This window comes from Oncorhynchus mykiss, chromosome 23 (genome assembly GCF_057628025.1).
Source record: "Oncorhynchus mykiss isolate SJ-2025 chromosome 23, ASM5762802v1, whole genome shotgun sequence".
Classification (NCBI taxonomy): domain Eukaryota; kingdom Metazoa; phylum Chordata; class Actinopteri; order Salmoniformes; family Salmonidae; genus Oncorhynchus; species Oncorhynchus mykiss.
In genome coordinates this window covers 23,931,025-23,958,799 of record NC_143044.1, presented here as the reverse complement: position 1 = coordinate 23,958,799, position 27,775 = coordinate 23,931,025, and the positions used below count along the sequence as shown (strand labels likewise).

The 27,775-nt window shown below is 41.5% G+C and overlaps 2 protein-coding genes across 5 annotated transcripts in view; one reads left to right on the top strand and one right to left on the bottom strand.

The window, feature by feature from the left end:
• Positions 1 to 8,608, top strand: part of hhat (hedgehog acyltransferase) — a 108,088-nt gene extending 99,480 nt beyond the window's left edge. For all 3 annotated transcript variants that reach the window (XM_090217133.1, XM_090217134.1, XM_090217132.1), the window contains one exon: positions 6,580 to 8,608. In XM_090217133.1, the coding sequence (XP_090073259.1) occupies positions 6,580 to 6,665 (86 nt within the window). In that variant the 3' untranslated portion in view covers positions 6,666 to 8,608. The remainder of the gene's footprint in view (positions 1 to 6,579) is intronic.
• Positions 8,609 to 18,911: 10,303 nt separating this feature from the next.
• Positions 18,912 to 27,775, bottom strand: part of LOC110502619 (voltage-gated delayed rectifier potassium channel KCNH1) — an 89,031-nt gene continuing 80,167 nt past the window's right edge. For both annotated transcript variants that reach the window (XM_090217131.1, XM_090217130.1), the window contains 2 exons: positions 20,785 to 21,195; positions 18,912 to 20,680 (listed from right to left, as the gene is read on the bottom strand). In XM_090217131.1, the coding sequence (XP_090073257.1) occupies positions 20,231 to 20,680; positions 20,785 to 21,195 (861 nt within the window). In that variant the 3' untranslated portion in view covers positions 18,912 to 20,230. The remainder of the gene's footprint in view (positions 20,681 to 20,784; positions 21,196 to 27,775) is intronic.

The following is a 27,775-nucleotide window of genomic DNA, read 5'->3' as shown; positions in this document are numbered from 1 at the left end:
ATCAGGGGAAAAGCTCAAATAACCAAATCCAACCTAGATCATTTCCCGAAACATATGCTTATGCTTATGTTTTTCTATAGAGGTTGCTTTTCAGCGTTAATACCCTAACATTGTTCCGCATAATGGAAACAGTGCTCAAATTCACTGGCGTTACATAAACAATCAAACCAGGAGTCAATAACCATCAGAATCCATTATCACGATGTTTTACGATTCAGACATCCAGTCTCCCTTTCTCATAGCCTAATACAGTCCAAATAAACGCCACAAATCTATGATGTTCACCTAGCGAATCAGCTGCTAGTTTTTAGCATCTTTCCTGACTATCCTGACGACTCACAAACTACTTTTAAAATTGTATTTTGAAATTTGTATCAACTTCTGAAAAGTGACTCAAAACAGTAATGCACGCATTTTCCTTCTAAAAGACAAACAATTTTCTCCGTTACACCCAGTCACAACATAATTTCCGTGGCGACAAAAGTGCCTTGCGAGTGATGTCATCAACAAGCGCTCAACCTCGACCCTATCCGCAACGACTTTCAATGAATTGTAAATAATTGTTGGCTGTCTGCAGCAACAGTAGTACGGGTTCGATAAACCAAACCTAATTTATCACATCTGTTCAAATCTTGAATTATAATTTACAACACCAACCAATATCTCTAAATTCACTAATTTTGTAAAAACATTTCGATGGGCATAAATCGTAATTGTCTCTTCGTTATTAAATAGAATTCATTTTGATTTAAGTAACTGTCTTGTCTTTGACTTAGAATTTTAATTACGACTCTATTCCCAATACGTTATTCACTTGTCTAATTAAAACTCCTAATAATCCGGATGTGAGTGTACCCCTTTAAGATATCTTGTCTCTGGGAACAGGGAAATCCCCTTAACCCAAACTTTTACTACAACAACGAAACCTAATAATTATGATAATCCCTTCACATCATTTGTTTTAAATCCCTCGATGTTTCATGTAACTCATTCGGTCTATCTTCAAATTGTCGTCCCAAAATATTTTATACACTGCCATACACTCAAACCACTGTGATAAACGTGCACTGTCCCTTTAAGATAAGACATTTACTTGTTCCCCGTAATGAAAACAGATAGTGTTTTTAGAATACGTTAACTTCTTGTTCGAATTCACTGCCGTTACCTAACCAAAAATCAATACTCGGGAAAACAATCACAACTTTTTACGATTAAACTATTCTTACCTATTTTATAGTCCAAAGTGTTGCACTATATAGCCCCATTGAATGCCTAGCAATTCCGTTGCTAGCTGTAGCATCTTTTCAGACTATCCTTACGATACTTAGCTCCTTTTAAAAAAAATGTATTTTGAAAAGTAACTCTAAGCTATAATGCATGCATTTTCCCTCTAAATGCCACAACCCATTTTCTCTGTTTAAATTTATCGTATGTCCGTCGATTCATAAAAATATAACATCCTGGTTACCGTATCTCTCCGTTATTCCCTACATTTAACTTTAGGTGACTTTCTCTTCTATAATACATTTATTTAGATGTGACTCCCATCTAAATACATTATTCTAGCAGATCATTTTGGGCAAAATAGCGTATTACATCGAAATTGTCTCGCCATTATTTTTAATGACTACTTTTTTCAATTCAATCTAAAACCACATATTAAACGTTCAGTTCATATCTTATACAAACACTAGCGACCGTATTTTTTCAGGCAAAACATAAAAATAGATGAATTACAATCTAAAATCAATTTTAGTTAACCGCCTCGGCCGGGAACCGAACCCTGGACTGCAGTTTGTAAGACTGCTACGCTCACCACTATACCACCAACACTATGGAACTAACTGAGATTCTCCGCAAATAGACCCATTTTACAGTTGCCTGTATTTGTAACTTCGGCCTCTGGACAACAGAAAATAGCCCTAATTTAACAACCCAAAGTTTTCCCTCAGTTAGGATTCTCATTAATCTCACTATCTTTGTATCTGACCCTTCTTTTTTTTTTTTACCCGATTGTCGCCTCTGACCTTCCCCTCAGTTAAATTACAACATTGGTGGTGATGTTGGCAGGGAGTGTTACACTCCCGGGCGAAATGTCCAATTACGTTACAATTTTTAAAAATTATATTTTTCTTTTGACTCACATTATCCACTTTTCTCGACTTTATTCCCTTTTCTAACTCTATTATACCTCCCTCGGCTTCAGCAGGATTCACATATATGGGTGGTAATTTCGCAGGTAGCTCCTGCAGCCGTATTCTCACAACCACTATTTCATCGACTGGACTACCTCTGTATTCTTGGTATAATCGAGAAGGATATAGTTTGTTACCCTCACCTCCACCCAATTGGTTAACTTTTTCATCTGCGGGAGCGGAGGGCAGCGCATCTTGACTCTTCTTAGATTTACTACTATCTGCTCCTCCCACTCTCTTTTTTGCTTCTGAAAGCCAAACTCCGGCTGTGTATAACCCCTGTTTATTCTGCTTTTTCACATTTTTTTCCACATTCCTTATGTTCCACTGTTTTATAAGTGATTCCAGCTTTTCTACATTTAGACAGCCATCAAAATCATATTTCTTTCTCCATCTTAGACCAAAATCAATGTTTCTCTTGTCTCTCTGTTTCAAATAACGCTCGTCTCCCGTTAGTTCCGGCACTTCCTTTGAGGAATTTCCACCCATCCTTAATCCTTACCGTTACTAGTAGCTATGGTATTTAATCACTTATCTATGCCTTTCTATATTTAATTTTACCTCCTATCTGAGTGTATTTCTATGAATCTGCTATTTACCGTTACTTAGTTACTTTAATTGCTTTTCTGTCTGACTATGTGTGTGTCTCTTTAATGATAATCAGTATGTATTTCTCCTTCCTGGAAACCACGTCTATAGATGACTTTTGATCGGACATTACATTTCACCCGTAGGATATTCTCCTTGGGACTTTCAACGTTAATATCTCATATCTCACTACTCTAGACTAAGTTACCCTGTCCTCCCCGTAGATATTAATTTATTTTAGCACTGTACAGGTTCAATTATTCTGTTCGCCTAGAATTACCCTGCCTTCTCACCAAGCCTAATTTATCCTCACCTGTTTTATATATATCTATCTGCTACTTCTTCATAGTCAGACTACTTCCCATATACAGATAGACTACTCAGGTTCAAACTTTATTTAGGTATGTTTTTTGAATTAATGGCTATCCTATTTGTACGGAACAAGTGTCCTAATTCCCCAATGCGTACTATATCTCTCCTTAATAACCTTCCGGCTTGCAAAACCAGGATTTATTAAGCTCTAGTTTATTTATGGTAGTGCACCTTACCACAGGTCAATTTCAGACCTGTTTCCTTCCTATCGATTTTGGTTAAAAGAAACCCGTTGTATTTGTTCATATTCAAGCACCTAACATTGATTAAATCCAAACTCCTTTATAACATTTAATCAAAAAATATCCTAAATAATCCCTCCCAAATTTGAGAATAAAGGCTACTGACCGGCTGCCGACTGGGAAAAGCACTGTTCGTTTGGATCTAGTCACCGTACCTGTCGTCTGGGGTGAATATCGGCCTGTTTTTTAACCTCAATTCAGAGGCCAGGTCTTAAATAACGGGACCAGACCCGCTCGTGCACGATTTTTCCGGCGTACGACCTCCAGATGGCAGAGACGGGTATTTTAGATCCCGGTTCGGAGGACCAATTGTTAAAGGAATTAAATTGCTCTATAATACCCAATTAAAATGAAACACTCTGTCAATTCATAAGGATTTGTAAGACCCTTATTCTATAATAATGGACAGAGCCCAGTCTTAAAGTCAATCAGCAGAATTTATTCACGAGAGTACTGAACACGATACAGTTTACCACAGGTTATAAACTGAAAATGACGTCATTAGTTCCAGTACCAACCCGTCTCTTCTCCCACCCTGGTACAAAGGCAGTATCTCAAGCCTCCCCACATCGTCTCCCTACCAATTTAATATAATTTATGAGCCAAGGTCTTCTTGTGTAGATAAGCATTCTAGCCAGTCTGAAGATATCGTTCATTCATTTCTACCAAGGAACAGACAGTCATTGTTCTAACTCTTGACCACATTTACACACATTATATTCAGCACTGGGATCAAGAAAGAAAACTCATACATATACAGCAACATAATAGTATTCTGATTAGTACATATACAGTAACATAATAGTATTCGGATTAGTCAGTCCTGATTGATATGTATACATAATTAGTCATCATTGATAAAAATTCCATTAACAAGTAGAGGGGAGGAATGGGCTGGAGCAGCAAGGTGAGAGGCTGGAGATGAGTCAGAGGAGGTGGAGAGTGGAAGGAGTTGTCTGTGAGCAAGGACAGACATTTTGAGAATTTGTATTCAGAACTGGGTGAAACTGAGGTGAACAGACAGAGACTTTCAAAACAACCTCTGTTTATGCAGACTGAACACAACCTTGACTGCATGTGTAATACACTGCTTGTGTATTTATCTTCAAAATATTCTTATACACTTTTGGCATTCTCTCAACCAGCTTCATGAGGTAGTCACCTGGAATGCATTTCAATTATCAGGTGTGCCTTGTGGAATTTATTTCCTTAATGTGTTTGAGCCAATCAGTTGTATTGTGACATGGTAGGGGTGGTATGGAGAAGATTTGGTGAAAGACCAAGTCCGTATTATGGCAAGAACAGCTCAAATAACTAAAGACAAATGACAGTCTATCATTACTTTAAGACGTGAAGGTCAGTCAATCCGGAAAATGTCAACAATTTTGAAAGTTTCTTCAAGTGCAGCTGCAAAAACCATAAAGCGCTATGATGAAACTGGCTCTCATGAGGACCGCCACAGGAAAGGAAGACCCAGAGTTACCTCTGCTGCAGAGGATAAGTTCATTAGTTAACTGCAGACCAAATAAATGCTCAAAGTTCAAGGAACAAACACATCTCAACATCAACTGTTCGGAGCAGACTGCGTGAATCAGGCCTTCATGGTTGAATTTCTGCAAAGAACCACTACTAAAGGACACCAATAAGAAAAAGGAACTTGCTTGGGCCATGAAACACGAGCAATGGACGTTAGACCGGTGGAAATCTGTCCTTTGGTCTGATGAGTACAAATTTGAGATTTGAGACGCAGAGTAGGTGATCTCTGCATGTGTGGTTCCCACCGTGAAGCATGGAGGAAGTGGTGTGGGGGTGCTTTGCTGGGGACACTGTCTGTGATTTATTTAGAATTCAAGGCACACTTAACCAGCATAGTTAGCACAGCATTCTGTTTATACACCATCCAGTTTGTGCTTAGTGGAACTATCATTTAGATTTTCAACAGGACAATGACCCAACACACCTCCAGGCTGTGTAAGGGCTAAACTTCCCTTTTCAGGACCCTGTCTTTCGAAGATAATTCGTAAAAATCCAAATAACTTCACAGATGTTCATTGTAAAGGGTTTAAACACTGTTTCCCATGCTTGTTCAATGATCCATAAACAGTTAATGAACATGCACCTGTGGAAAGGTCGTTAAGACACGAACAGCTTACAGACGGTAGGCAATTAAGGTCACAGTTATGAAAACTTAGGACACTAAAGAGGCCTTTCTACTGACTCTGAAAAACACCAAAAGAAAGATGTACAGGGTCCCTGCTCATCTGTATGAATGTGCCTTAGGCATGCTGCAAGGAGGCATGAGGACTGAAGATGTGGCCAGGGCAATAAATTGCAATGTCCGTACTGTGAGATGAGACAGTGCTACAGGAAGACAGGAAGGACAGCTGATCGTCCTCGTAGTGGCAGGATGGCAACAACAACTGCCTGAGTTACACCAGGAACGCACAATCCCTCCATCAGTGCTCAGACTGTCTGCAATAGGCTGAGAGAGGCTGGACTGAGGGCTTGTAGGCCGACACCAGACATCACCGGCAACAACGTCGCCTATGGGTTCAAACCCACCATCGCTAGATTAGATAGGACTGGCATAAAGTGCTCTTCACTGACGAGTCGCGGTTTTGTCTCACCAGGGGTGATGGTTGGATTCGCATTTATCGTCGAAGGAATGACCCTGTACTCTGAAGCGGGATCGATTTGGAGGTGGAGGGTCCGTCATGGTCTGGGGTGGTGTGTCACAGCATCATCGGACTGTGCCTGTAATGACAACAAGCTATCTCAATTCTAAGCGTTACAGGGAAGACATCCTCCTCCCTCATGTGGTTCCCTTCCTGCAGGCTCATCCTGACATGACCCTCCAGCATGATAATGCCACCACGTACAGAACGAGCAGTATGGCTGATTTCCTGCAAGACATGAATGTTAGTGTTCTGCCATGGCCAGCGAAGAGTCCGGATCTCAATCCCATCATTTACAACATTAACAATGTCTACACTGCATTTCTGATCAATTTCATGTTATTTTAATGGACAATTTGTTTGTTTTTTCAAAAACAAGGACATTTCTAAGTGACCCAAAACTTTTGAACGGTAGTGTATGTACTGTGAAATTATGGGTGTACTGTAAACAAGTGAATGTGGATGTGTTGCTGGCATCTAAGGGTGTGTCTCTCTGTCTCTCTCCAGGTTGGTGTACAGTGGCTCCACCCATGTTAGCCTTCCTCTATTGCTTTGCCCAGATCGGACTGGAGTGGGAACACAACCCACCCTAAATCACCAACCCCACAGAGACTGTTGGAAGGGAGGCAGAACTCATCCTAACTCACCAACACACAGTGCTGACTCTGCTATGTGGGGAGAACAACCCACCTTAAACCACCCCACAGTGGACTCGGGTAGCCTAGCAGTTAAGAGCGTTAGGCCAGTAACCAAAAGGTTGCTGGTTCAAATCCTGAGCTGACTAAGTGAAAAATCTCTGTGCCCTTGAGTAAGGCACTTCAACCCTAATTGACCCTGTAAGTTGCTTTGGATAAGAGCGTCTGCTAAATGACTTAAATGTAAGTGGACTCTGCCATGTGGTGAGAACAACCCACTGTAACCACCCCGCAGTGCACTCTGCTGTGTGGTGAGAACAACCCACTGTAACCACCCCACAGTGCACTCTGCCATGTGGGGAGAACAACCCACTGTAACCACCCCACAGTGCACTCTGCTCTGTGGGGAGAGCAAACCTGTCCTTTACTACCCACCCACAGTGGGGACTATCAATGAGACCTGCTGAGGAAAACACTGGACCCATGTACGTATGTGACTATAAGAAAGTGACCTACAGTATAAGAAACCTGTCCGCCAAACTACCTGTACCTATGAGAACTGCTGCTTAATATTTGGGTGCATATAGTAAAACGCATATATTGAAAAACAATGGATGCTGTTCAGTGGTAATTTGTTGATAACCTGACAGTGAGGCTTGCAGTATCCAACCTTGGATGTTTTGGATCTGTTTAACCCCAAAATCAGCATTATACATCTCCTGTAATGGAATGGCTGAAAGCACCTCAGTATATTCCATTGACTGTGCTAATCCTGTATCTGTCTCATAGCACTAAAGGGATCAGCAGATCTGTGTCAGTTTAACTAACATGTAGTGTCGGGGGAGAAAACCCTGCTAATTAGACCAGCCTAACACTACTCTGAAAGGGATTTAGGTCACATCCAAAGATGGCATCCTATTCCCTAGCTAGTGCACTACTTTTTACCAGGGGCAATAGGGCTCTGGTCAAATGTAGTGCATCATATAGGGATCTATTTGAGACACAAGCTTAAATGGGTCTTATGACATCCCGAGAATCCAAATATCCAGTCAAGAAGAGAATACGATCTGCAGCGTTAAATCTTAAACAGTTTATGATAAGAAACCCGCCACACAAGCCTTTTCGTGACGGATTACAAGTATAGCAATAATTTCATCACACGTAAAGGTTGCTTCAAAGGGTGCCCCATGTTAGTGTTAGTCATGTAGGCTGTTCTTACTAATAATGTGCTTGTATAGATGCAGTTCGTCACCCAGTGAGCCGGCCCTAATATTTAGGTTGGCAGTGACTGACCTCGGTTCTACATGGGCCATTGTGTGTTCCTCCGTCACTGGATCCCTCACTCCCTTTTTTTTCTCTTTCACTTTGTTTCTATTTCTCTCTGTGTCCGACTGAGTCTCTCTTTTCTCTCTATGTTGATATCTGTATCCATCTCTGTCAGGGAAGAGGGCCCGGTGTCGTGTTAATTGGATGTTAATGTGATGTTTTATACATAGCGTTCAGTAAATATTCTGCTCCTTCAGGAGGCAGCCAGGCCATGCAGGTGTTATCCAGCTAGATTCAACCCCTTGTCTCTTACCTAACATGATTGGCTGGAATGGAATAAATGGAACGGTATCAAACATATGTAAACCACATGTTTAACTCCGTTCCATTAATTCCATTCTGGCCATTACAATGAGCCTGTCCTCTATAGCTCCTCCCACCAGCCTCCTCTGCTATCACTGTACTATAAGTGTGAGATGATGCATGTGCAAGGGTTTGTTCTTCTACTGTTGATGATGATAGGAGACTGTCCTGTATCTTATCATTGTTATAATGGTGGCTTCACCTATTGACATGGAACTTTGTCTACTTACATTTTTGCCCCTATCGAATAAATAGTTATTTCTTCAACATCACACAATTGTGTTTGAAATGACCATGGTCTCATTTAAATGAAATGAACAACAACAACAAAAACGTCGAAACCAAACAGCCGACGGCTATGTATAAAATATCATTTATTATAAATAGTATTTTACATATCTTTACAAATACTCTCATTTGTGCTTGCAATTACATTTACAGTATCATTACAGGAAACATATGAATATCGTGACATGTGCATAAATCACATTACTGTCCTCATTATATATTTATATTAATGGTTGATCTTTTAGTAACACTTTACTTGAAGGGTAACTGCATAAGCACTTCATTACCCATATACTGCATTCATAAGCAGTACCTTTACTAAATGCTTGTCAACTGTCAACAACAAGTCCTTATGCATGTACCCTTCAAGTGTAACCAATTCTCTCTCTCTCTCTTCACATGACATTAAAGTAGTATGTACATACACAGTGGTACTAGGCAGCTCCCCTGAACTGACCACAAAAATAGTTTTACGTTGTTTAAACGTCTGAAGTAATCATGCTCACATTTTAATGAAATCAACAGAGCATAGCCGCGGGAAGATGAATGGGGGTGGGGGTGCTGAACAGTTTGTTTTGTCCGCACTACAGACAGCTAGTTCGGTCTGCTAATACAGGACTAGTAAAGGCCCAGTGCACTACTTTTGTGTGAGATTATACTTTTGTATTTTTTTTCAGGGGGTGCTGATATGCAACAGAGAATCAATCAGCGTAAAAGGTTTTTTTGGTGCATTACGGGACTTGGGGGTGTGTGGCTGGGAGTCTGGGCCTAGGACTTTAAAAACAAGGTGCGGTACATTATTAGGTTTTACTGACCAGGCTCATGCATGGAAGGGTTGGATCCCAAATGGCACCCTATTCCCTATATAGTGTACTCATTTTTGACCAGGTGACCTATAGGGAATAGAGTGCCATTTGGGATGCACTCAAGGACTAGCTCAATAGCTGGTAGGATCTTTCTCAATTGTCTAAAATGTCCGTCCTCTCCTAGCGTCCTCTCCTTTATCACACTGATCTGAAAGAACTGACCACGTTAAGAGCTTTCCGCCGCCTCCCGGGTGGCGCAGCGGTTAAGGGCGCTGTACTGCAGCGCCAGCTGTGCCACCAGAGGCCCTGGGTTCGCGCACAGGCTCTGTCGTAACCGGCCGCGACCGGGAGGTCCGTGGGGCGACGCACAATTGGCCTAGCGTCGGTTAGGGAGGTTTTGGCCGGTAGGGATATCCTTGTCTCATCGCGCACCAGCGACTCCTGTGGCGGGCCGGGCGCAGTGCACGCCAACCAAGGTTGCCAGGTGCACGGTGTTTCCTCTGACACATTGGTGCGGCTGGCTTCCGGGTTGGATGTGCGCTGTGTTAAGAAGCAGTGCGGCTTGGTTGGGTTGTGTATCGGAGGATGCATGGCTTTCAACCTTCGTCTCTCCCGAGCCCGTACGGGAGTTGTAGCGATGAGACTAAAACAATTGGATACTAAAACAATTGGATACCATGAAAATTGGGGAGAAAAAGGGGTAAACATTTTTTATTAAGTAAAAAAAAAAAAAGAGCTTCCGCCATATTATTTGAATCTTTCAAGTCTTTTCCAATCAGTGCAGATAAAGTGATATTTTGTTGTTGTGTGCAATCAAGATAGAGCCCCAGATGACTGTCTGGAATTGTGATGCACTCCATCAGGACTCTCTCAATTGTTCTAAACGAACCTCCTCTGTGATATCACCACAAGAAAGACCAACACAGAGGGTTATCCATTAATGCCATGTTACATGTTCCACCAATTATTTTCCAAAAGAGAAAAAAACAGGTGAACTAAGCCAAGAATAAATCACTTTTTACCCTCAAATGTATCAAATATTGTTCACATGCATCAATGCAGCTGGCACAAGGATGTACATCAAGTTTCCATAAGAGTGGTAAATGCATGTACATTTGAATAGGCATGTGATTTTAGGTAAACATCATGAAGAATAAATGTACATTACTAACAATATGCACCAACCAAATGACATCGTTGTTGTTACCCATTTTGGGAGAGTATCAATTAACAAAAGCATGCTATAATATTTTGAAACATTTGAGCATTGCAATGCATAGAGTACAGTGTCATTCTTCTCATGAATAATGCAATATCCCCTTACTTAGGCACTGGCCCCTTAAACATTATTATACTATACTGCATGTGAAGCTATATGTGTTCAAATAATAAACAAGCTGTTGACTTCTCCGTATCATGGAGACCTGAACGCGTACATTCTGTTAACACATCAACGGCAATGCACAATTATTGTTTACCAATGACAGCAACACGTGCAATCACCTAATTTCATTAGTGAGTAATGTAGTGCATACTTAACTTGATTCTTAAGTATGTTAAATCAAAGTATGTTTAAGGGCTGGATTCAACCCTTATTGTGGAAGATCTGTGTTATAGCGCAATTGAAATTTAAAGATCATTTCCGATTGAGCCAACATATGCAGCTTTTACTGTGAAAGCAGTCTCCACGAACATGGGAACATTGCCTTTAAATGTCAATCACGCTATGGCACGGATCTTCGACGATACGGATTTAGTCTAGGCTTAAGTTCATATTTAAGTAAAGTGTGTGTGCATTTCTTTCCAACTTGCTTGATAATAGTAACACATTTACATCAGTAGGGGCCATTTGGGTCAGCAGTGAACAATCATAACTATTGTTTACAGCACGTGTCAAACTCATTCCACAGAGGGCGTGTCCGCTCACCTGGTTTTCTAGGTCTTAATTGAAAGGAAAAAAACAGAAACATGCAGACACTAGGCCCTTCATGGAATGAGTTTGACACCCCTGGTTTACATTGTAGCACTTAACTTAAGGGAATAATCCACTCCAAATATTTAGTTTTTTCATTAGTCCACTTGATACAGACTCATGATGATGTGGCAAGTGATGATGATGTGGCAAGTTACACTTTTCTTCTTGAAAGTCCCATATCTTAACTTGACTGCTGACATGCAAAACATTTTGGGACTGTATCAACATTGGACTAATGGAAATACCAAAATAGTTTTTGAGTGGATGATTCATTTAACTCCAACACGTATAATGCATGATATTGTTAAAATGCAATATAATACTTGCGATAAGACATAAGGGGTTCGTTCATTTGCTTATCTCATAATTATCCTAAATGCATAACTGCTATTTTCCCCAAAAAATGCTTAATATACATGCATAAAATAGTTTATAAACAAGTCATAAAGCACTTGACATGTTAGCTTTACGTAAAGTGTTTCTGTTAACTACAATTAATATCTGGCCAGGATCGCAATTATACTATTCATAAGTATTGATAATATTGTCTAAGTGAAGACCCTCCACATTCCATGTTGTGTATGGTCAAAATATAAATATGGTAACATTCATAAGTCGTAGTTTCCATAAGATTCCAGCATGGACAAATTATCAAAATCAGGTCTTTTGAAAGAACTAACATGGAGAGCTGCTGCTTGCGTACAGGAGCTGATCTCAGAACGCTAGTTATGTAAGCAAGCTCTTAGTGGAGTACAGGACAGTCCAAAAAATACTACTGTATGAGACTTATTCACACGTAAGTGAAAGAAAACTCATTCATGACCCTTTAATCTCTATATATTTTCTAAAAACACATGTTCTGTAAACATTGTATACTGCTATCGTAACGGTTTTGTTCAAAATATATACAGTGACAAGAAAAAGTATGTGAACCCTTTGGAATGACCTGGACTTCTGCATAAATTGGTCATAAATTTGATCTGATCTTCATCTAGGTCACAACAATAAACAAACACAGTCTGCTTAACCTAATAATACACAAACAATTATGTTTTCATGTCTTTATTGAACACACCGTGTAAACATTGCCAGTGCAGTATGGAAAAAGTACGTTAACCCTTGGTTTTAATAACTGGTTGACCCTAATTTGGCAGCAATAACCTCAACAAAACGTTTTTTGTAAATGCAGATCAGACCTGCACAACGGTCAGGAGGAATTTTGGACCATTTGTCTTTACAAAACTGTTTCAGTTCAGTAATATTCTTGTGATGTCTGGTTTAAACCGCTCTCTTAAGGTCATGCCACAGCATCTTAATCGGGTTGAGGTCAGGACTCTGATTGGGCCACTCCAGAAGGAGTATTTTCTTCTGTTGAAACCATTCTGTTGTTGATTTACTTCTGTGTTTTTGGTCGCTGTCCTGTTGCATCACCCAACTTCTATTGAGCTTCAATTGGCAGACAGATAGCCTTACATTCTCGTACAAAATGTCTTGATAAACTTGGGAATTAATTTTTCTGTCGATGATGGCAAGCTGTCCAGGCCCCGAGGCAGTAAAGCAGTCCCAAACCATTATGCTCTCTCCACCATACTTTACAGTTGGGATGAGGTTTTGATGTTTGTGTTCGGTGCCTTTTTTTCTCCACACATAGTGTTGCATGTTCCTTCCAAACAACTAAACTTTAGTTTTATCTATCCACAGAATATTTTGCCAGTAGCGCTGTGGAACATCCAGGTGCTCTTTTGCGAACTTCAGACGTGCAGCAATGTTTGTTTTTGGACAGCAATGTGTTCTCCGGTGGTGTCCTCCAATGAACACCATTCTTGTTTAGTGTTTCACATGTCATAGACTCGTCAACAGAGATGTTAGCATATTACAGAGATTTCTGTAAGTCTTTAGCTGACACTCTTGGATTCTTAACTGTAAGAGCACAGCACAGAATGCTCAATGAGGTTATCTTTGCAGGACGGCCACTCCTAGGGAGAGTAGCAACAGTGCTGAACTTTCTCCATTTATAGACTATTTGTCTTACTGTGGACTGATGAACATCAAGGCTTTAAGAGATACTTTTGTAACCCAATTCTTAATCTTAGGTCTTCTGAGATCTCTTTTGTTTGAGGCATAGTTCACATCAGGAAATGCTTCTTGTGAATAGCAAACTCAAATGTTGTAAATGTTTTTTATAGGGCAGGGCATGTCTAACCAACATATCCAATCTCGTCTCATTGATTAGACTCCAGGTTAGATGACTCCTGACTCCAAAGTCCACATACTCCCAACCTACACTATGACTGATGTATTCAATATAGATAAGAAAAATACAATCATTTGTGTGTTATTAGTTTAAGCACACTGTTTGTCCATTGTTGTGAATTAGATCAACATCAGGTCACATTTATGCAGAAATTCAGGTAATTTCAAAGGGTTCACACAATTTCTTCCTCCTGTATCTGAAATAATTTAAGGCGAAATAAGGTAACAGGCTAATAGCCTAATGTAACACGATCACGATATGGGTTTGATTTAGTTAATGCATTGTTGGAAGTTTACATACACCTTAGCCAAATACATTTAAACTCAGTTTTTCACAATTCCTGACATTTAATCCTAGTAAAGATTCCCTGACTTATATCAGTTAGGATCACCACCTTATTTTAAGAATGTGAAATGTCAGAATAATAGCAGAAATAATAATTTATTTCAGCTTTAATTTATTTCATCACATTACCAGTGGGTCAGAAGTTTACATACACTCAATTAGTATTAGGGGCGGCAGGGTAGCCTAGTGGTTAGAGCGTTGGACTAGTAACCGGAAGGTTGCAAGTTCAAACCCCCGAGCTGACAAGGTACAAGGTCTGCCCCTGAACAGGCAGTTAACCCACTGAAAATTTGTTCTTAACTGACTTGCCTAGTTAAATAGAAGGTAACATTTTTAAAAATGGTAGCATTGCCTTTAAATTGTTTAAATGGGGTCAAACATTTCGGGTAGCCTTCCACAAGCTTCCCACAATAAGTTGGGTGAATTTTGTCCCATTCCTCCTGACAGAGCTGGTGTAACTGAGTCAGGTTTGTAAGGCCTCCTTGCTCGCACACGTTTTTTCAGTTCTGCCCACAAATTTTCTATAGGATTGAGGTTTGTGATGGCTTTGTGATGGCCCCTCCAATACCTTGACTTTGTTGTCCTTAAGCCATTTTGCCACAACTTTGGAAGTATGCTTGGGCTCATTGTCCATTTGGAAGACCCATTTGCGACCAAGTTTGAACTTCCTGACTGATGTCTTGAGATGTTGCTTCAATATATCCACATAATTTCCCCCCTCATGATGCCATCTACAGTGCCTTGCGAAAGTATTCGGCCCCCTTGAACTTTGCGACCTTTTGCCACATTTCAGGCTTCAAACATAAAGATATAAAACTGTATTTTTTTGTGAAGAATCAACAACAAGTGGGACACAATCATGAAGTGGAACGACATTTATTGGATATTTCAAACTTTTTTAACAAATCCAAAACTGAAAAATTGGGCGTGCAAAATTATTCAGCCCCCTTAAGTTAATACTTTGTAGCGCCACCTTTTGCTGCGATTACAGCTGTAAGTCGCTTGGGGTATGTCTCTATCAGTTTTGCACATCGAGAGACTGACATTTTTTCCCATTCCTCCTTGCAAAACAGCTCGAGCTCAGTGAGGTTGGATGGAGAGCATTTGTGAACAGCAGTTTTCAGTTCTTTCCACAGATTCTCGATTGGATTCAGGTCTGGACTTTGACTTGGCCATTCTAACACCTGGATATGTTTATTTTTTAACCATTCCACTGTAGATTTTGCTTTATGTTTTGGATCATTGTCTTGTTGGAAGACAAATCTCCGTCCCAGGTTTTCTTCCAGAATGGTCCTGTATTTGGCTCCATCCATCTTCCCATCCATTTTAACCATCTTCCCTGTCGCTGCTGAAGAAAAGCAGGCCCAAACCATGATGCTGCCACCACCATGTTTGACAGTGGGGATGGTGTGTTCAGCTGTGTTGCTTTTACGCCAAACATAACGTTTTGCATTGTTGCCAAAAAGTTCAATTTTGGTTTCATCTGACCAGAGCACCTTCTTCCACATGTTTGATGTGTCTCCAAGGTGGCTTGTGGCAAACTTTAAACAACACTTTTTATGGATATCTTTAAGAAATGGCTTTATTCTTGCCACTCTTCCATAAAGGCCAGATTTGTGCAATATACGACTGATTGTTGTCCTATGGACAGAGTCTCCCACCTCAGCTGTAGATCTCTGCAGTTCATCCAGAGTGATCATGGGCCTCTTGGCTGCATCTCTGATCAGTCTTCTCCTTGTATGAGCTGAAAGTTTAGAGGCGACGGCCAGGTCTTGGTAGATTTGCAGTGGTCCGATACTCCTTCCATTTCAATATTATCGCTTGCACAGTGCTCCTTGGGATGTTTAAAGCTTGGGAAATCATTTTGTATCCAAATCCGGCTTTAAACTTCTTCACAACAGTATCTCGGACCTGCCTGGTGTGTTCCTTGTTCTTCATGATGCTCTCTGCGCTTTTAACGGACCTCTGAGACTATCACAGTGCAGGTGCATTTATACGGAGACTTGATTAAACACAGGTGGATTGTATTTATCATCATTAGTCATTTAGGTCAACATTGGATCATTCAGAGATCCTCACTGAACTTCTGGAGAGAGTTTGCTGCACTGAAAGTAAAGGGGCTGAATAATTTTGCACGCCCAATTTTTTGATTTGTTAAAAAAGTTTGAAATATCCAATAAATGTCGTTCCACTTCATGATTGTGTCCCACTTGTTGTTGATTCTTCACAAAAAAATACAGTTTTATATCTTTATGTTTGAAGCCTGAAATGTGGCAAAAGGTCGCAAAGTTCAAGGGGTCCGAATACTTTCGCAAGGCACTGTATTTTGTGAAGTGCACCAGTCCCTCCTGCAGCAAAGCACCCCCACAATATGATGCTGCCACCCCCGTGCTTCACAGTTGGGATGGTGTAGTGTTCTTCAGCTTGCAAGCCTCCCCTTTTTCCTCCAAACATATCATCATTATGGCCAAACCGTTCTATTTTTGTTTCATCAGACCAGAGGACATTTCTCCAAAAAGTACAATTTTTGTCCCCATGTGCAGTTGCAAACCATAGTCAAGCTTTTTTATGGCGGTTTTGGAGGAGTGGCTTCTTCCTTGCTGAGCGGCCTTTCAGGTTATGTCGATATAGGACTCGTTTTACTGTAGCTATAGATACTTTTGTACCTGTTTCCTCCAGAATCTTCACAAGGTCCTTTGCTGTTGTTCTGGGATTGATTTGCACTTTTCACACCAAAGTACGTTTATCTCTAGGAGACAGAACGTGTCTCCTCCCTGAGCGGTGTGATGGCTGCGTGGTCCCATGGTGTTTATACTTGCGTACTATTGTTTGTACAGATGAATGTGGTACCTTCAAGCGTTTGTAAATTGCTCCCAAGGATGAACCAGAGTTGTAGAGGTCTACAATTTATTTTCTGAGGTCTTGGCTGATTTCTTTTGATTTTCCCATGATGTCATGCAAAGAGGCACTGAGTTTGAAGGTAGACCTTGAAATACATCCACAGGCACACCTCCAATTGACTCAAATAATGTCAATTAGCCTATCCGAAGCTTCTAAAGCCATGACATCATTTTCTGGAATTTTCCAAGCTGTTGCGACGAGCAAACCCGTATCCGGGAGCGTAATTATAGCCTCAAGCTCATTACCATTACGCAACGTTAACTATTCATGAAAATCGCAAATGAAATAAAATAAATATATTGGCTCACAAGCTTAGCCTTTTGTTAACAACACTGTCATCTCAGATTTTCAAAAAATGCTTTTCAACCATAGCTACACAAGCATTTGTGTAAGAGTATTGATAGCTAGCATAGCATTAAGCCTAGCATTCAGCACATTTTCACAAAAACAAGAAAAGCATTCAAATAAAATAATTTACCTTTGAAGAACTTCGGATGTTTTCAATGAGGAGACTCTCAGTTAGCTAGCAAATGTTCCGTTTTTCCAAAAAGATTATTTGTGTAGGAGAAATCGCTCCGTTTTGTTCATCACGTTTGGCTGAGAAAAACCCCCGAAAATTCAGTCATTACAACGGCAAACTTTTTTCCAAATTAACTAAAATGGCAAACGTTGTTTAGAATCAATCCTCAAGGTGTTTTTCACATATTTATTCGATGATAAATCACGCGTGGCCGTTTGGTTTCTCCTCTGAACCAAATGATAAAATGCACGCACCGGAGATTACGCAATAGTTTCGACGGAGGACACCCAGCGGACACCTGGTAAATGTAGTCTCTTATGGTCAATTTTCCAATGATGTGCCTACAAATACGCCACAATGCTGCAAACACCTTGGGGAAACGACAGAAAAATGAAATAGCGCCCCCAGAGTTTCAAGAGGTTAAAGGCACAGTCAACTTAGTGTATGTAAACTTCTGACCCACTGGAATTGTGATACAGTGAATTATAGGTGAATTAATCTGTCTGTAAACAATTGTTGGAAAAATTACTTGTGCCAAGCACAAAATAGATGTCCTAACCGACTTGCCAAAACTATAATTTGTTAACAAGAAATTTGTGGAACAGTTGAAAAACTAGTTTTAATGACTCCAACCTAAGTGTATGTAAACTTCCGACTTCAACTGTACATACTTTAAGACAATTTGTCACTAATAAATTGCATGAATTGAAAGTGAAAACTTAATGGAGTGCGGTGTTGCAACTGTCTGTTTCTAGCCATTTGCGGGCTACTTAGTACATTTCAGCTGTTATGTAACACAATGTTGCCATTATGTAGCTCAATGAAAACACAACCATTAGTGGAGACCTCACCTAAGACTAATAATTAATTACATGTATATGTAATGAAGCTGATTTAGTAAACCCCACTCACGGGATGAGTAACCTTGCCTGAGACCTGAAGACTCGCATTGGCTTACCGAACTAATGGCTATGCTTAAGCTCAGGCTAACACTGTCTTGTGGCAAACCAGGGCCCAAACGCCAGTTGGTCCCATATAGTGATGGGAGGAACTTTGGCAGCAGTTAACATTAAGATCATAATATTTTCAAATATTAACATGATACTGCTTCGATGTGATTAGGCTTAGGTCTCAAATTAATGAAACCCATTGAAGTTGCCCACATCATTGAAGATGTGAAAACTTTGGAACCGCTAGGTTCCAATTAGTGAAAGTTTCGGACAGAAGGAGATCAACATGTCCTGGATATAAATTAGATTTAAAAAATATACATCGATTACTAATTCATAGGCCTCAATGTTCTGTTTGCCTTTGATATTCAGTAATGGAGTTCCAAGCATGAGCATTCAGTAGGCTAGCCTATGGAAAACTGCAAGGCCAAACAGTGATGTATGTCGATCAACGCAAGTCATGCAGCAAGTCATATTTTGCAGTGAGAAGTGTCTTGAAAAAGTATGTTTTTTGGAAGACCCAGTTACACAGTAAATGTTGAAATACTTTTTCTATTCGTTTCACATGTACAGTGTCAGAGAGCCATGTTTGACAAACATAAACTAAGAATCAGTTAAATAATACAACCTCCACATCCAAACAACACAACATGTCGCCATGATGGAGCGTTGTTAGTGCAACAGACGCAGTTCCTTAAGAGTAATTCCCAGCACTGTAACCATCGACCAAGAATAAAGACGAACCAGTCAACAAAGGTGGTTGTTTCTTGGTTTCTTGACTATAGATATCAGATCGAACAGAGAACTGCTAAGACATACGGTGATGGTCAGTCAGTCTAAAAGAGGGTTGGAGTTCTTTCAAAAGACCATGCTGGTCTTTGATTGGTTCTCTGCGTACAGACCAAAAGATTGATTGGTTGAAACCTAATGGTCCTGAGCTCTGATTGGTCAACACAGCCTCCTTCGTCTGGTTTAAAGAAGATGGCTACAAGGTGATCCAATGATTACAGAGTACAGTAGTAAAAACAACCTACTGTAATACGTTCTGTGAACCATCTGTGTGTAATGCATTGTCAGGAGCAAGATCTATACTGAATGCTTATAGCAAGTGCAAAGCTCAATATACAGTATCACCTGTGCTGAATGTTTCTATATCCTTTTTGTATTTATAAAGGCAACTCCAAGGTATGCATAAAGTCTTGTAAAGTATTACACGGTGATAGAATGACATCGTGAATACATCCAGAATGCATTGTGCACTGGTGGTTCAAAGATAGTGGAAAAGCAAAAGATCGATTCACCCCGTATAGATACCATACTCTGAGAACCACTAAAGATAGTGGTCCCATTGGAGATCTACAAGGATACTGAACAATAATGAATTTGTTGCTGCTCTGCTCTTGAACTCCATGGACTGGTGGAAAAAAGTAGAAACTTAAATATACAGCTGATGTGCACAAGCAGACCAGGAGAACACAAGAGTACAGCTGTGAACCTGTGTCTGTGGGTCACAGAGAGGGCCAAACCCATGGTGGTCTAAAGGTCACTGCAGTGCACCTAGACCCCTTTCACTGCGCACACCCCAGATTCTCCAAAATGACCGACGGGATCAACTCCAAGGTTCCATAGCCCACGGGTAAAACCACCAGATCCTCTTTAAATTAACAGCATCGTAGCTCCGTCATCTGCTGCTTTCACAGGCATCGGCAAGCTGAGGGAATAAATGGCCTCAGCTGAGATACACCAACAACTCCCAGAATCTGTGGCCCTGTGACCAAATTGCCCAGCATTGGGACAAAGATTTTCTGAATCTGTTGCCTGTCTTCACACTCTCAACGTAAGTCCCTTTTTGCTTCTATGAAAATATGTCCTCCTTGTCCGAGTCTGGTGTGGTGGGTCTAGAGATCTCAAAAAGAGGCTTGGGGGAGCTGGGAGCTCTCCTTTGGACCTTGAGGAGCTTCAGAGCCTCTGCTAGCTGGGCCTCCAGGCCAGCCATGCGGGTGTTTAAGGCCTTCAAGTCCTCTTTGAGCTCCAGCTTGAGCTCCAGAACAGAAGCCTGGAGAGTCTGCTCTGGGATGGGGTAGAAGGCGTGCTGCTTGGCCACCTCAGGGGGTGCCATAGGGCTGCGGTCCTGTGGTGTGGTGCCTGTGGTGCGGGAGCTGTCCCCCATGTTGTCTAGACGCAGATCGCTCTTGGTGATGCCGCTGTCACACGAGTCGGTTTTCTTTAGCGAGGTCTGGGACTCGTGGGCTGCCCCTGCCTTAGTCCGCTCGGGTAGCGTCTCCATGGACTCTGCTTTGGACACCTTGGAAATTAAGAACAGAATGTATTAATGAAGATGGCTGGCTTCAACCGAGGCGCGTTCTCGACAAACTGTGAATCCTGGCCCAAATATTTTAGGTTTCATACCTTGTTCCAGTTGGACTCCTTGGTCATGGAGTCCTTGAAGCGTCCCCAGCCTTTGACCTTTGCCGGCTCGAACACTCGGAGAGACGGGGCCTGGAGCTTGGCTTTGTCTGACGGGCTGGAGATTGTGGAGGCCAAAATGGGTGTGGCTGGGCTTTCGGTAACAGTGACAATGCTGGTGGTGGCGATGATTTCATGGATGGGAGTGGGCTCGACATTCACGGTTTGACCTCTCTCCATGTCATCGGATGGGTTGGCCTGCTCCTGATGTATACGGGCCTCCTTCTGCTGACGGAACCGCTGGAAGAGCCGGCGCACCGGGTGGTCCGGCGGGAGATTAAGGGGTGCTTCATTCTTTCGTCTCAGTCGCTCCTCTTCCTCCCGTTTCACATCGCTGATTTTTCTGAACACAATCTGTAGAAAGACGAGACTCTTGATTAGTTAAATGAAACTTGTTTTTGTTTGCATGTACTCTACGATAGCTTGCCTGAGAACAGAACTGTGATACCATGAACTCAATCCTGTATTATGTAGCCTTTGCTGTGAGTTGGCTGGGCTGTCTAACCTAACCAGAAGTTGCTGAAATGAACCAAATAACCTGAATATGCACTTTAAAAAAGTCTGTCTAGGTAAGTGAAAATACATGTAAATGTGTGTATAGTGAACTACGTTCTGCACCAAATTCAGCTCTGTTCGATGAGCCTCTCTGACAGGTCCGACTATCATGCAGGTAAGTACCTAAAGTAGGTAAGCATACAGCAATGGCGCTTAAGGCATGAAAGTGCTGTGCTGCACACCCCCCTCATCACTAATTTAAACCCATTTTATAGAAAACACAGCAAATAATGCCTTTTGCTGAGTCCCTCAAAGGAAATCATGAAATATAAATGGCTTCTCTAGTTTCTAGCGCAAGTGAATTTTTCTCTACTGAAACTCATTCATTCTTTAGTAGACCATTAACCAAAACACAAAGCAGACATTTTAGCTTATTCTGGGTGACATTTTGATGAGAGAAAAATATTTAGGTGTATTTATGTTGATCGAGTACCTCACACAGAAAATGTTGTCCCACAGATTGTGTTATATAAACCAGGAGTATCAAACAAATTTTTCCCTGGGAGCCGCATTCGGTCTTCACTCTATGTCTGGAGGGCAGCACTGAAAATGTCTTATTTCCTCACCCTCAAAATTAGCAAGAAAATTGTTTCTGGAATGTTCTATGCTCCTTGACTGTCTAGTTTTCATTTCAGTAATTATTAACAAGCTGGGCACAGTCAAGAAACCTCCCCCCATAAATAAATACAAATAATATTTGACTCAAGCCACCCACGGGCCGGATTGGACCCCCCTCGCGGGCTTGTATCACACCCCTGATTTAAACCATGATTGCTCAACACATTTCAAGCGGCATAAGATTACCACAGTAAAAGCTTAATTGAATTTGTTTCCGAGGTGTGACATCGTCTCTTGAGAGATGAGGAACTGTTTCATCAAGACCACTGGTGTATTTACAGATAGGATAATTCAATCAAATCTTCATGACATAATAGTCACATTACTGGTGATGTAAGGATAAGTTCCATTTAGCACCCTATTCCCTACATAGTGCACTAGTTTTGACCAGAGTACTATGGACCATGGTCCAAAATAGTGCACTAAATAGGAAATATTATCACATATGGGACGCAGACAAATTGTCCTCCCACCACCTCAAATCCTAGTCACCCTGACCAATATTCTATTAATGTTCTGACCCCTGTCATACCCTTCCCAGCTGCATGGCACGCTTGGCTCAGATGGATGTATTGAGTATCAAGTATGAGGGTTATAACTGTACCTGAGAAGAGTAAGTACACAGCTTTGTATTAGGGAAACACTATGGATGGAGTGAAGAAGGAGTAGGCTGATTGTTGTGTATGTGTGAGAGAGAGAGTGAGAGAGAGAGATGAAATGGCATATACAGTGCATTCGGAAAGTACTTAGGCCCCTTGACTTTTTCCACATTTTGTTACAGCCTTAATTTAAAATGTATTAAAAAATATATTTTCTCTTCAATCTACACGCAATACCCCATAATGACAAAGCAAAAACAGGTCTTTAGACATTTTTAAATAAGATAAGATATATAATGAAATATCACATTTACGCCTCCCGAGTGGTCTAAGGCACTGCATTGCTTTGGGGTGGCAGGTAGCCTAGTGGTTAGAGCGTTGGGCCACCGAAAGGTTTCTGGATCGAATCCCCGAGCTGACAAGGTAAAAATCTGCCACTGAACAAAGCAACTAACCCACTGTTCCCCATCATTGTAAATAAGAATTGGTTCTTAACTGACTTGCCTAGTTAAATAAAGGTTCAATTAAAAAATGTAATAAATAAAAACAAATCGCAGTGCTAGCTGTGCCACTAGATATTCTGGGTTCAAGTCCAGACTCAGTCGCAGCCGGTCGCGACCGGGAGACCCATGGGGCGGTGCACAATTGTCCGGATTAGGGGAGGGTTTGTCCGGCAGGGATGTCCTTGTCCCATCGCGCACTAACGACTCCTGTGGCGGGCCAGGCACAGTGCACGCTGACACAGTCGCCAGGTGTACGGTGTTTCCTCCGACACGTTGCGTCTGGCTTTCGGGGTTAACTGGGCATTGTGTCAAGAAGCAGTGCGGCTTGGCTGGGTTTTGTTTCGGAGGACGCTCGACCTTCGCCTCTCTCGAGTCCGTACGGGAGTTGTAGCAATGAGACCACGAAAAAAGGGGTAAACATTTTTTTTTAATAAAATAATCATATTTACATAAGTATTCAGATCCTTTACTCAGTACCTTGTTGAAGCAGGACTGCTACAAGTTTGGCACACCTGTATTTCTCCCAATTCTGCCAACTTTGGCTTTATTTTACAGAGTGAAGTTACCTCAGTAACCCTGTTTGTCGTCAGCTAGCTACAGTACCTGTAGCGTACCCTGCACGCACTTAGTGCTGTTGGCTTGCTATCTCCACTGCTTTAGCATCAAGCTAAGAGCAGGTTTCCACTAGTTTTAGCAAATTCTAATCGTAGTCACTACCTCTCCGTCGGTCCCTACCATTCAAAGTTAACTAGCTGAACAGTTGAGTATCTTAGCTAGTTGTTTAACAGTGACACACATGGTTTTTCGCGAGCAACCTCTGGGCTAAGCCCCATTCGGTTTGCTTGGCAAACTCATGCTGTTTCTTCAAGTCTGTTACCCCACCATTGAAGCACCATCCTTTACATTTCCATGTAAAAGATACACTTAGCTGTGCTTTTTACCTCGAGTCGCTTGGTTTACACACGAGCCAGCACTTGGCATTAACAAGCGCTTGGCTAGCTAGTTATCGTCACCTAGGTGGTGATAGCCAGCTAATTAGCTAGCATCCCTGTTTAGCTAGCATCCCACTCCCCTGGTAAATAAAGCGTTCTGTTTCTACATACCTGGCTACCAGCTATCATTGCCATGTGTCTCGCCTGACTACTCCTTCAAGTTAGCAGTGCATGGAGTAGCTAGCTAGCAAGCCTTCCCCCCGGTAATTCCATCCACATTCATCCATCTGGTCAAAACGATGTCATCAACCAAGGGAGAGCGAAAGCAGCACAAGCCTAGTGAAGCTTGCCCTGGCAATTGCGGCCTGTACATATTCCAGTCTGACTCTCATCAACAATACCTGCCTCAGCGTGTACCATGCTTTGGCAGCTCTAATTGACCCTGCTAGCTGATGCCCCGCTGGGCCCTGAAGTCCTTAAACGTTAAGCAAGATACATGGAAATTATTGCCCAGGCCTCGTTCTTACTAATTATTAATTAGATACAAATATAGACAACAATACTGGACGTACAGTATGCAAGAAAACATATTGCATCTAACTCTTTGTTGTTGCTTTCTGCTTTGTTGGTTTGCTTTAATATTTCATATCACCTCAGGAACCGGGAGGAACCGGTGCCTTGCTGTATACAGAAAAGTCAAGACAACAGTGTTGTGGACAATGAAACATTGTGGCCTGAGGTATTAAGGAGTTAGTGTTGCACTTTTATCTTTAGATTGCATTGTACACAGACAAGAGTAACACACACATCACCTCCCGCTATATGCCCAGAGGTTGTCAGAACCAGGTCTGCAAGTGAGGGTGTGCTAAAGCCATTGTAGCAGAAGTGTCTGTGTGTGGGTGTTTGAGAGAGGGTGTCTGTTTGTGTTAGTGTGTGTGCTTGTGTGTTTTTGAAAAGACGCTTGCTCAGTCAGTATATGCCAGGCTAAGAAGGAACTCCTATGACGCTGTCTGAAAGTTCATAACTCGCCTCTGGCTCAAGCCTTACTTTCTCATGGGAACGCTATGCTAACAAAGCCTTCTCCTGCCTCATAAACCACTCATGCTAACACAGACCATATCCAGTATGCTCAGTGATCTCTGATAAATTTAGACAAAACAACCGCCATGGTCATTTAAGTACAGTTTATGTATATCATAATATAAAATGCAGCCAAACTCAGAGTAATACTGCACCCAAACCCAACTCATTTGAATGTGTAGAAGAACCCCAAAGGCAAATCAAGCAGTATCATTTTGATTCTCTTTGATAGATTAATGGGCATGGACAACTCACGACTTCCTTGTATCCATGGCAATGACAACAGTGTATTCCATCTTCTAAAACTTGCCATCCACAGATGGGTCCACTCAGCCATAACATACCACAGAGTAGTTTGATTCTGTAGTGTATTCATGATGTCTTCAGAGGCTCATTAGCCATATTATATGCTTTGATGTGTGACACTAGTAATGTCTCCCTGTCTTTGCCCTGAATGCTGTTACAAAGGGATATACAAATGACAACTGCATTAGCTTGGAGGTTTAACTTACACCATATCAATCTGTTGGACTAAAACCAAATGAGACCGAGTATATTGTATGACAACGTCTCCAAGTGTGATAGCTGAGCTTGATCCCAACAATGGAGTTTCTTTCTCTCCTCCCTTGTTTGGCCTAGGGAGCCATAGGGAGTGGACTCTCTCTCTCTCTCTCTCTCTCTGCCTGTGTGCAGTTTATTGTTAGGCTTTGTTGTCTAGCATGGCCTTTGGCTCTCTCTCATCCATGCTGACAGCAGTATAGAGAGAGCAGGGTGAAACACCACAGTACCCCTCTACCACCCACCACCCCCTACCCAGACCACAGTACCTATCAACCAGCACCACCTCCCACCCAGCACGCCCACTGCCCATATATCACTGCCTGACAAACACCATCTGAAGCTCTGTGGGAGTGCGCACACACACACAGAATAAACCACTAACCACCGGGCTCCAAGCCCTGGTTCAAAGATGCTGAGGCGAGAGTGAAGATGCTGAGTGTTCCTGCCTGGACCAGCATGGGATAAGCACTAGTATTAGCATGAGTCGGGTCATGCTGGCCTGAAGATGTACAGGCAAGGGCAAGAGAAGGCAGTGGCAGAGTGTGAGCCTTTGCAATCGACTACCCTGCAGTTAGACTGTGCAGATTTACTGATCTACAAATCATGTTGCATCACAAACAACTAACATCACAAACAACTATTATATGATCAAGATTAGTGATTCTGCGCCACACCTTGCGCAAACTGATCCTCTCAAACGTCATCTATATCTTCCACAGTTCGTGTCCCAAATGGCACCATATTCTCTATAGATCTATGTGCCCTGGTCAAACGCAGTGCACTATATAGGGAATAGTGTGCCATTTGGGACGCATTCACAGGCCTGATATTCCTCATGTATCCACTCACACAGAAGTTAATACTCTTCCCTACTGGTTAAGCTACTCTGCTGCTGTGACATGTTACACCAACCCTTCGCCATAAAGCTGTCTTTAAACTGACATGTAGTCTATGTAATTTAAAATGTGGTCCTTTGATTTCTCCCAAGGCAGAGCTTAACAGAAATCTGCCATTCACAAGAGCAGAAGTCCAAACTAGGGTTAAATAAAAGAAGGAACCCAGCGGGCAAAGCTGTTTGAATGACATCCACAACAAGGAGAGATGAGTGTGACTTTATTTTTCATTTGAATTGACACCATTACAACCAGTTACCAGAATTAGTTTGAATCTGGTTGTATATCAAGGCAACCCATTTATAGGTTGAAATCGGGTTGCAAGGGGATAATTGCAACCAGTTTTTCCCCTGGGGAAGATAGCTAGGTGACAATATTGCAACCATACATTTTATCCACCAACCTAATCGTGGAAGGATATCATTTTCATTACTTCGGTTCATTCATTTTCCCTGTAACTATGACGGTAGACCAAGATTGATGGTCACAAATTGTCGTCCTCCTCGGTCTCCTCAGAATTGGGCATTTTGCTTCGGTTCGCTTTTTCCCGAACACTGCTGCTGATTGTAATTGCTTCTTGCATTGAAGCTTTTATTGATGCTCTCCTCCACAGCCTCACATGCACACACGCGCGCGCACACACACTGGATTGTCTTATTAAACTCATATCTCCTCATTCTGCCAGCCTGGTTGTTTACCTCCTGCAGCTCCTTCCCAGCTCTCTAGAATTTAATACATTTCTCAGAATGTTGTATTTTTTTTGTGCAAAACATTATTGCTTTCCTGTTCCTTGGCCAACTTGAATGTCATTGAGAAATCATAGATTTCTATTATTTGAAATTCCATCTTAGTCATCCTGACCCTGTAAAAAAATTAAACTGAGTGGTTCTGGAAACAAACAAATCTTCTACTCACTCAAGCATGAGCGAGCCTAAATGGAAAATATAAGGCCTAGCATATCTCTTTCTACAGTGGGGCAAAAAAGTATTTAGTCAGCCACCAATTGTGTAAGTTCTCCCACTTAAAAAGATGAGGTCTGTAATTTTCATCATAGGTACACTTCAACTATGACAGACAAAATGAGGAAAAGAAATCCAGAAAATCACATTGTAGGATTTTTAATGAATTTATTTGCAAATTATGGTGTAAAATAAGTATTTGGTCACCTACAAACAAGCAGGATTTCTGGCTCT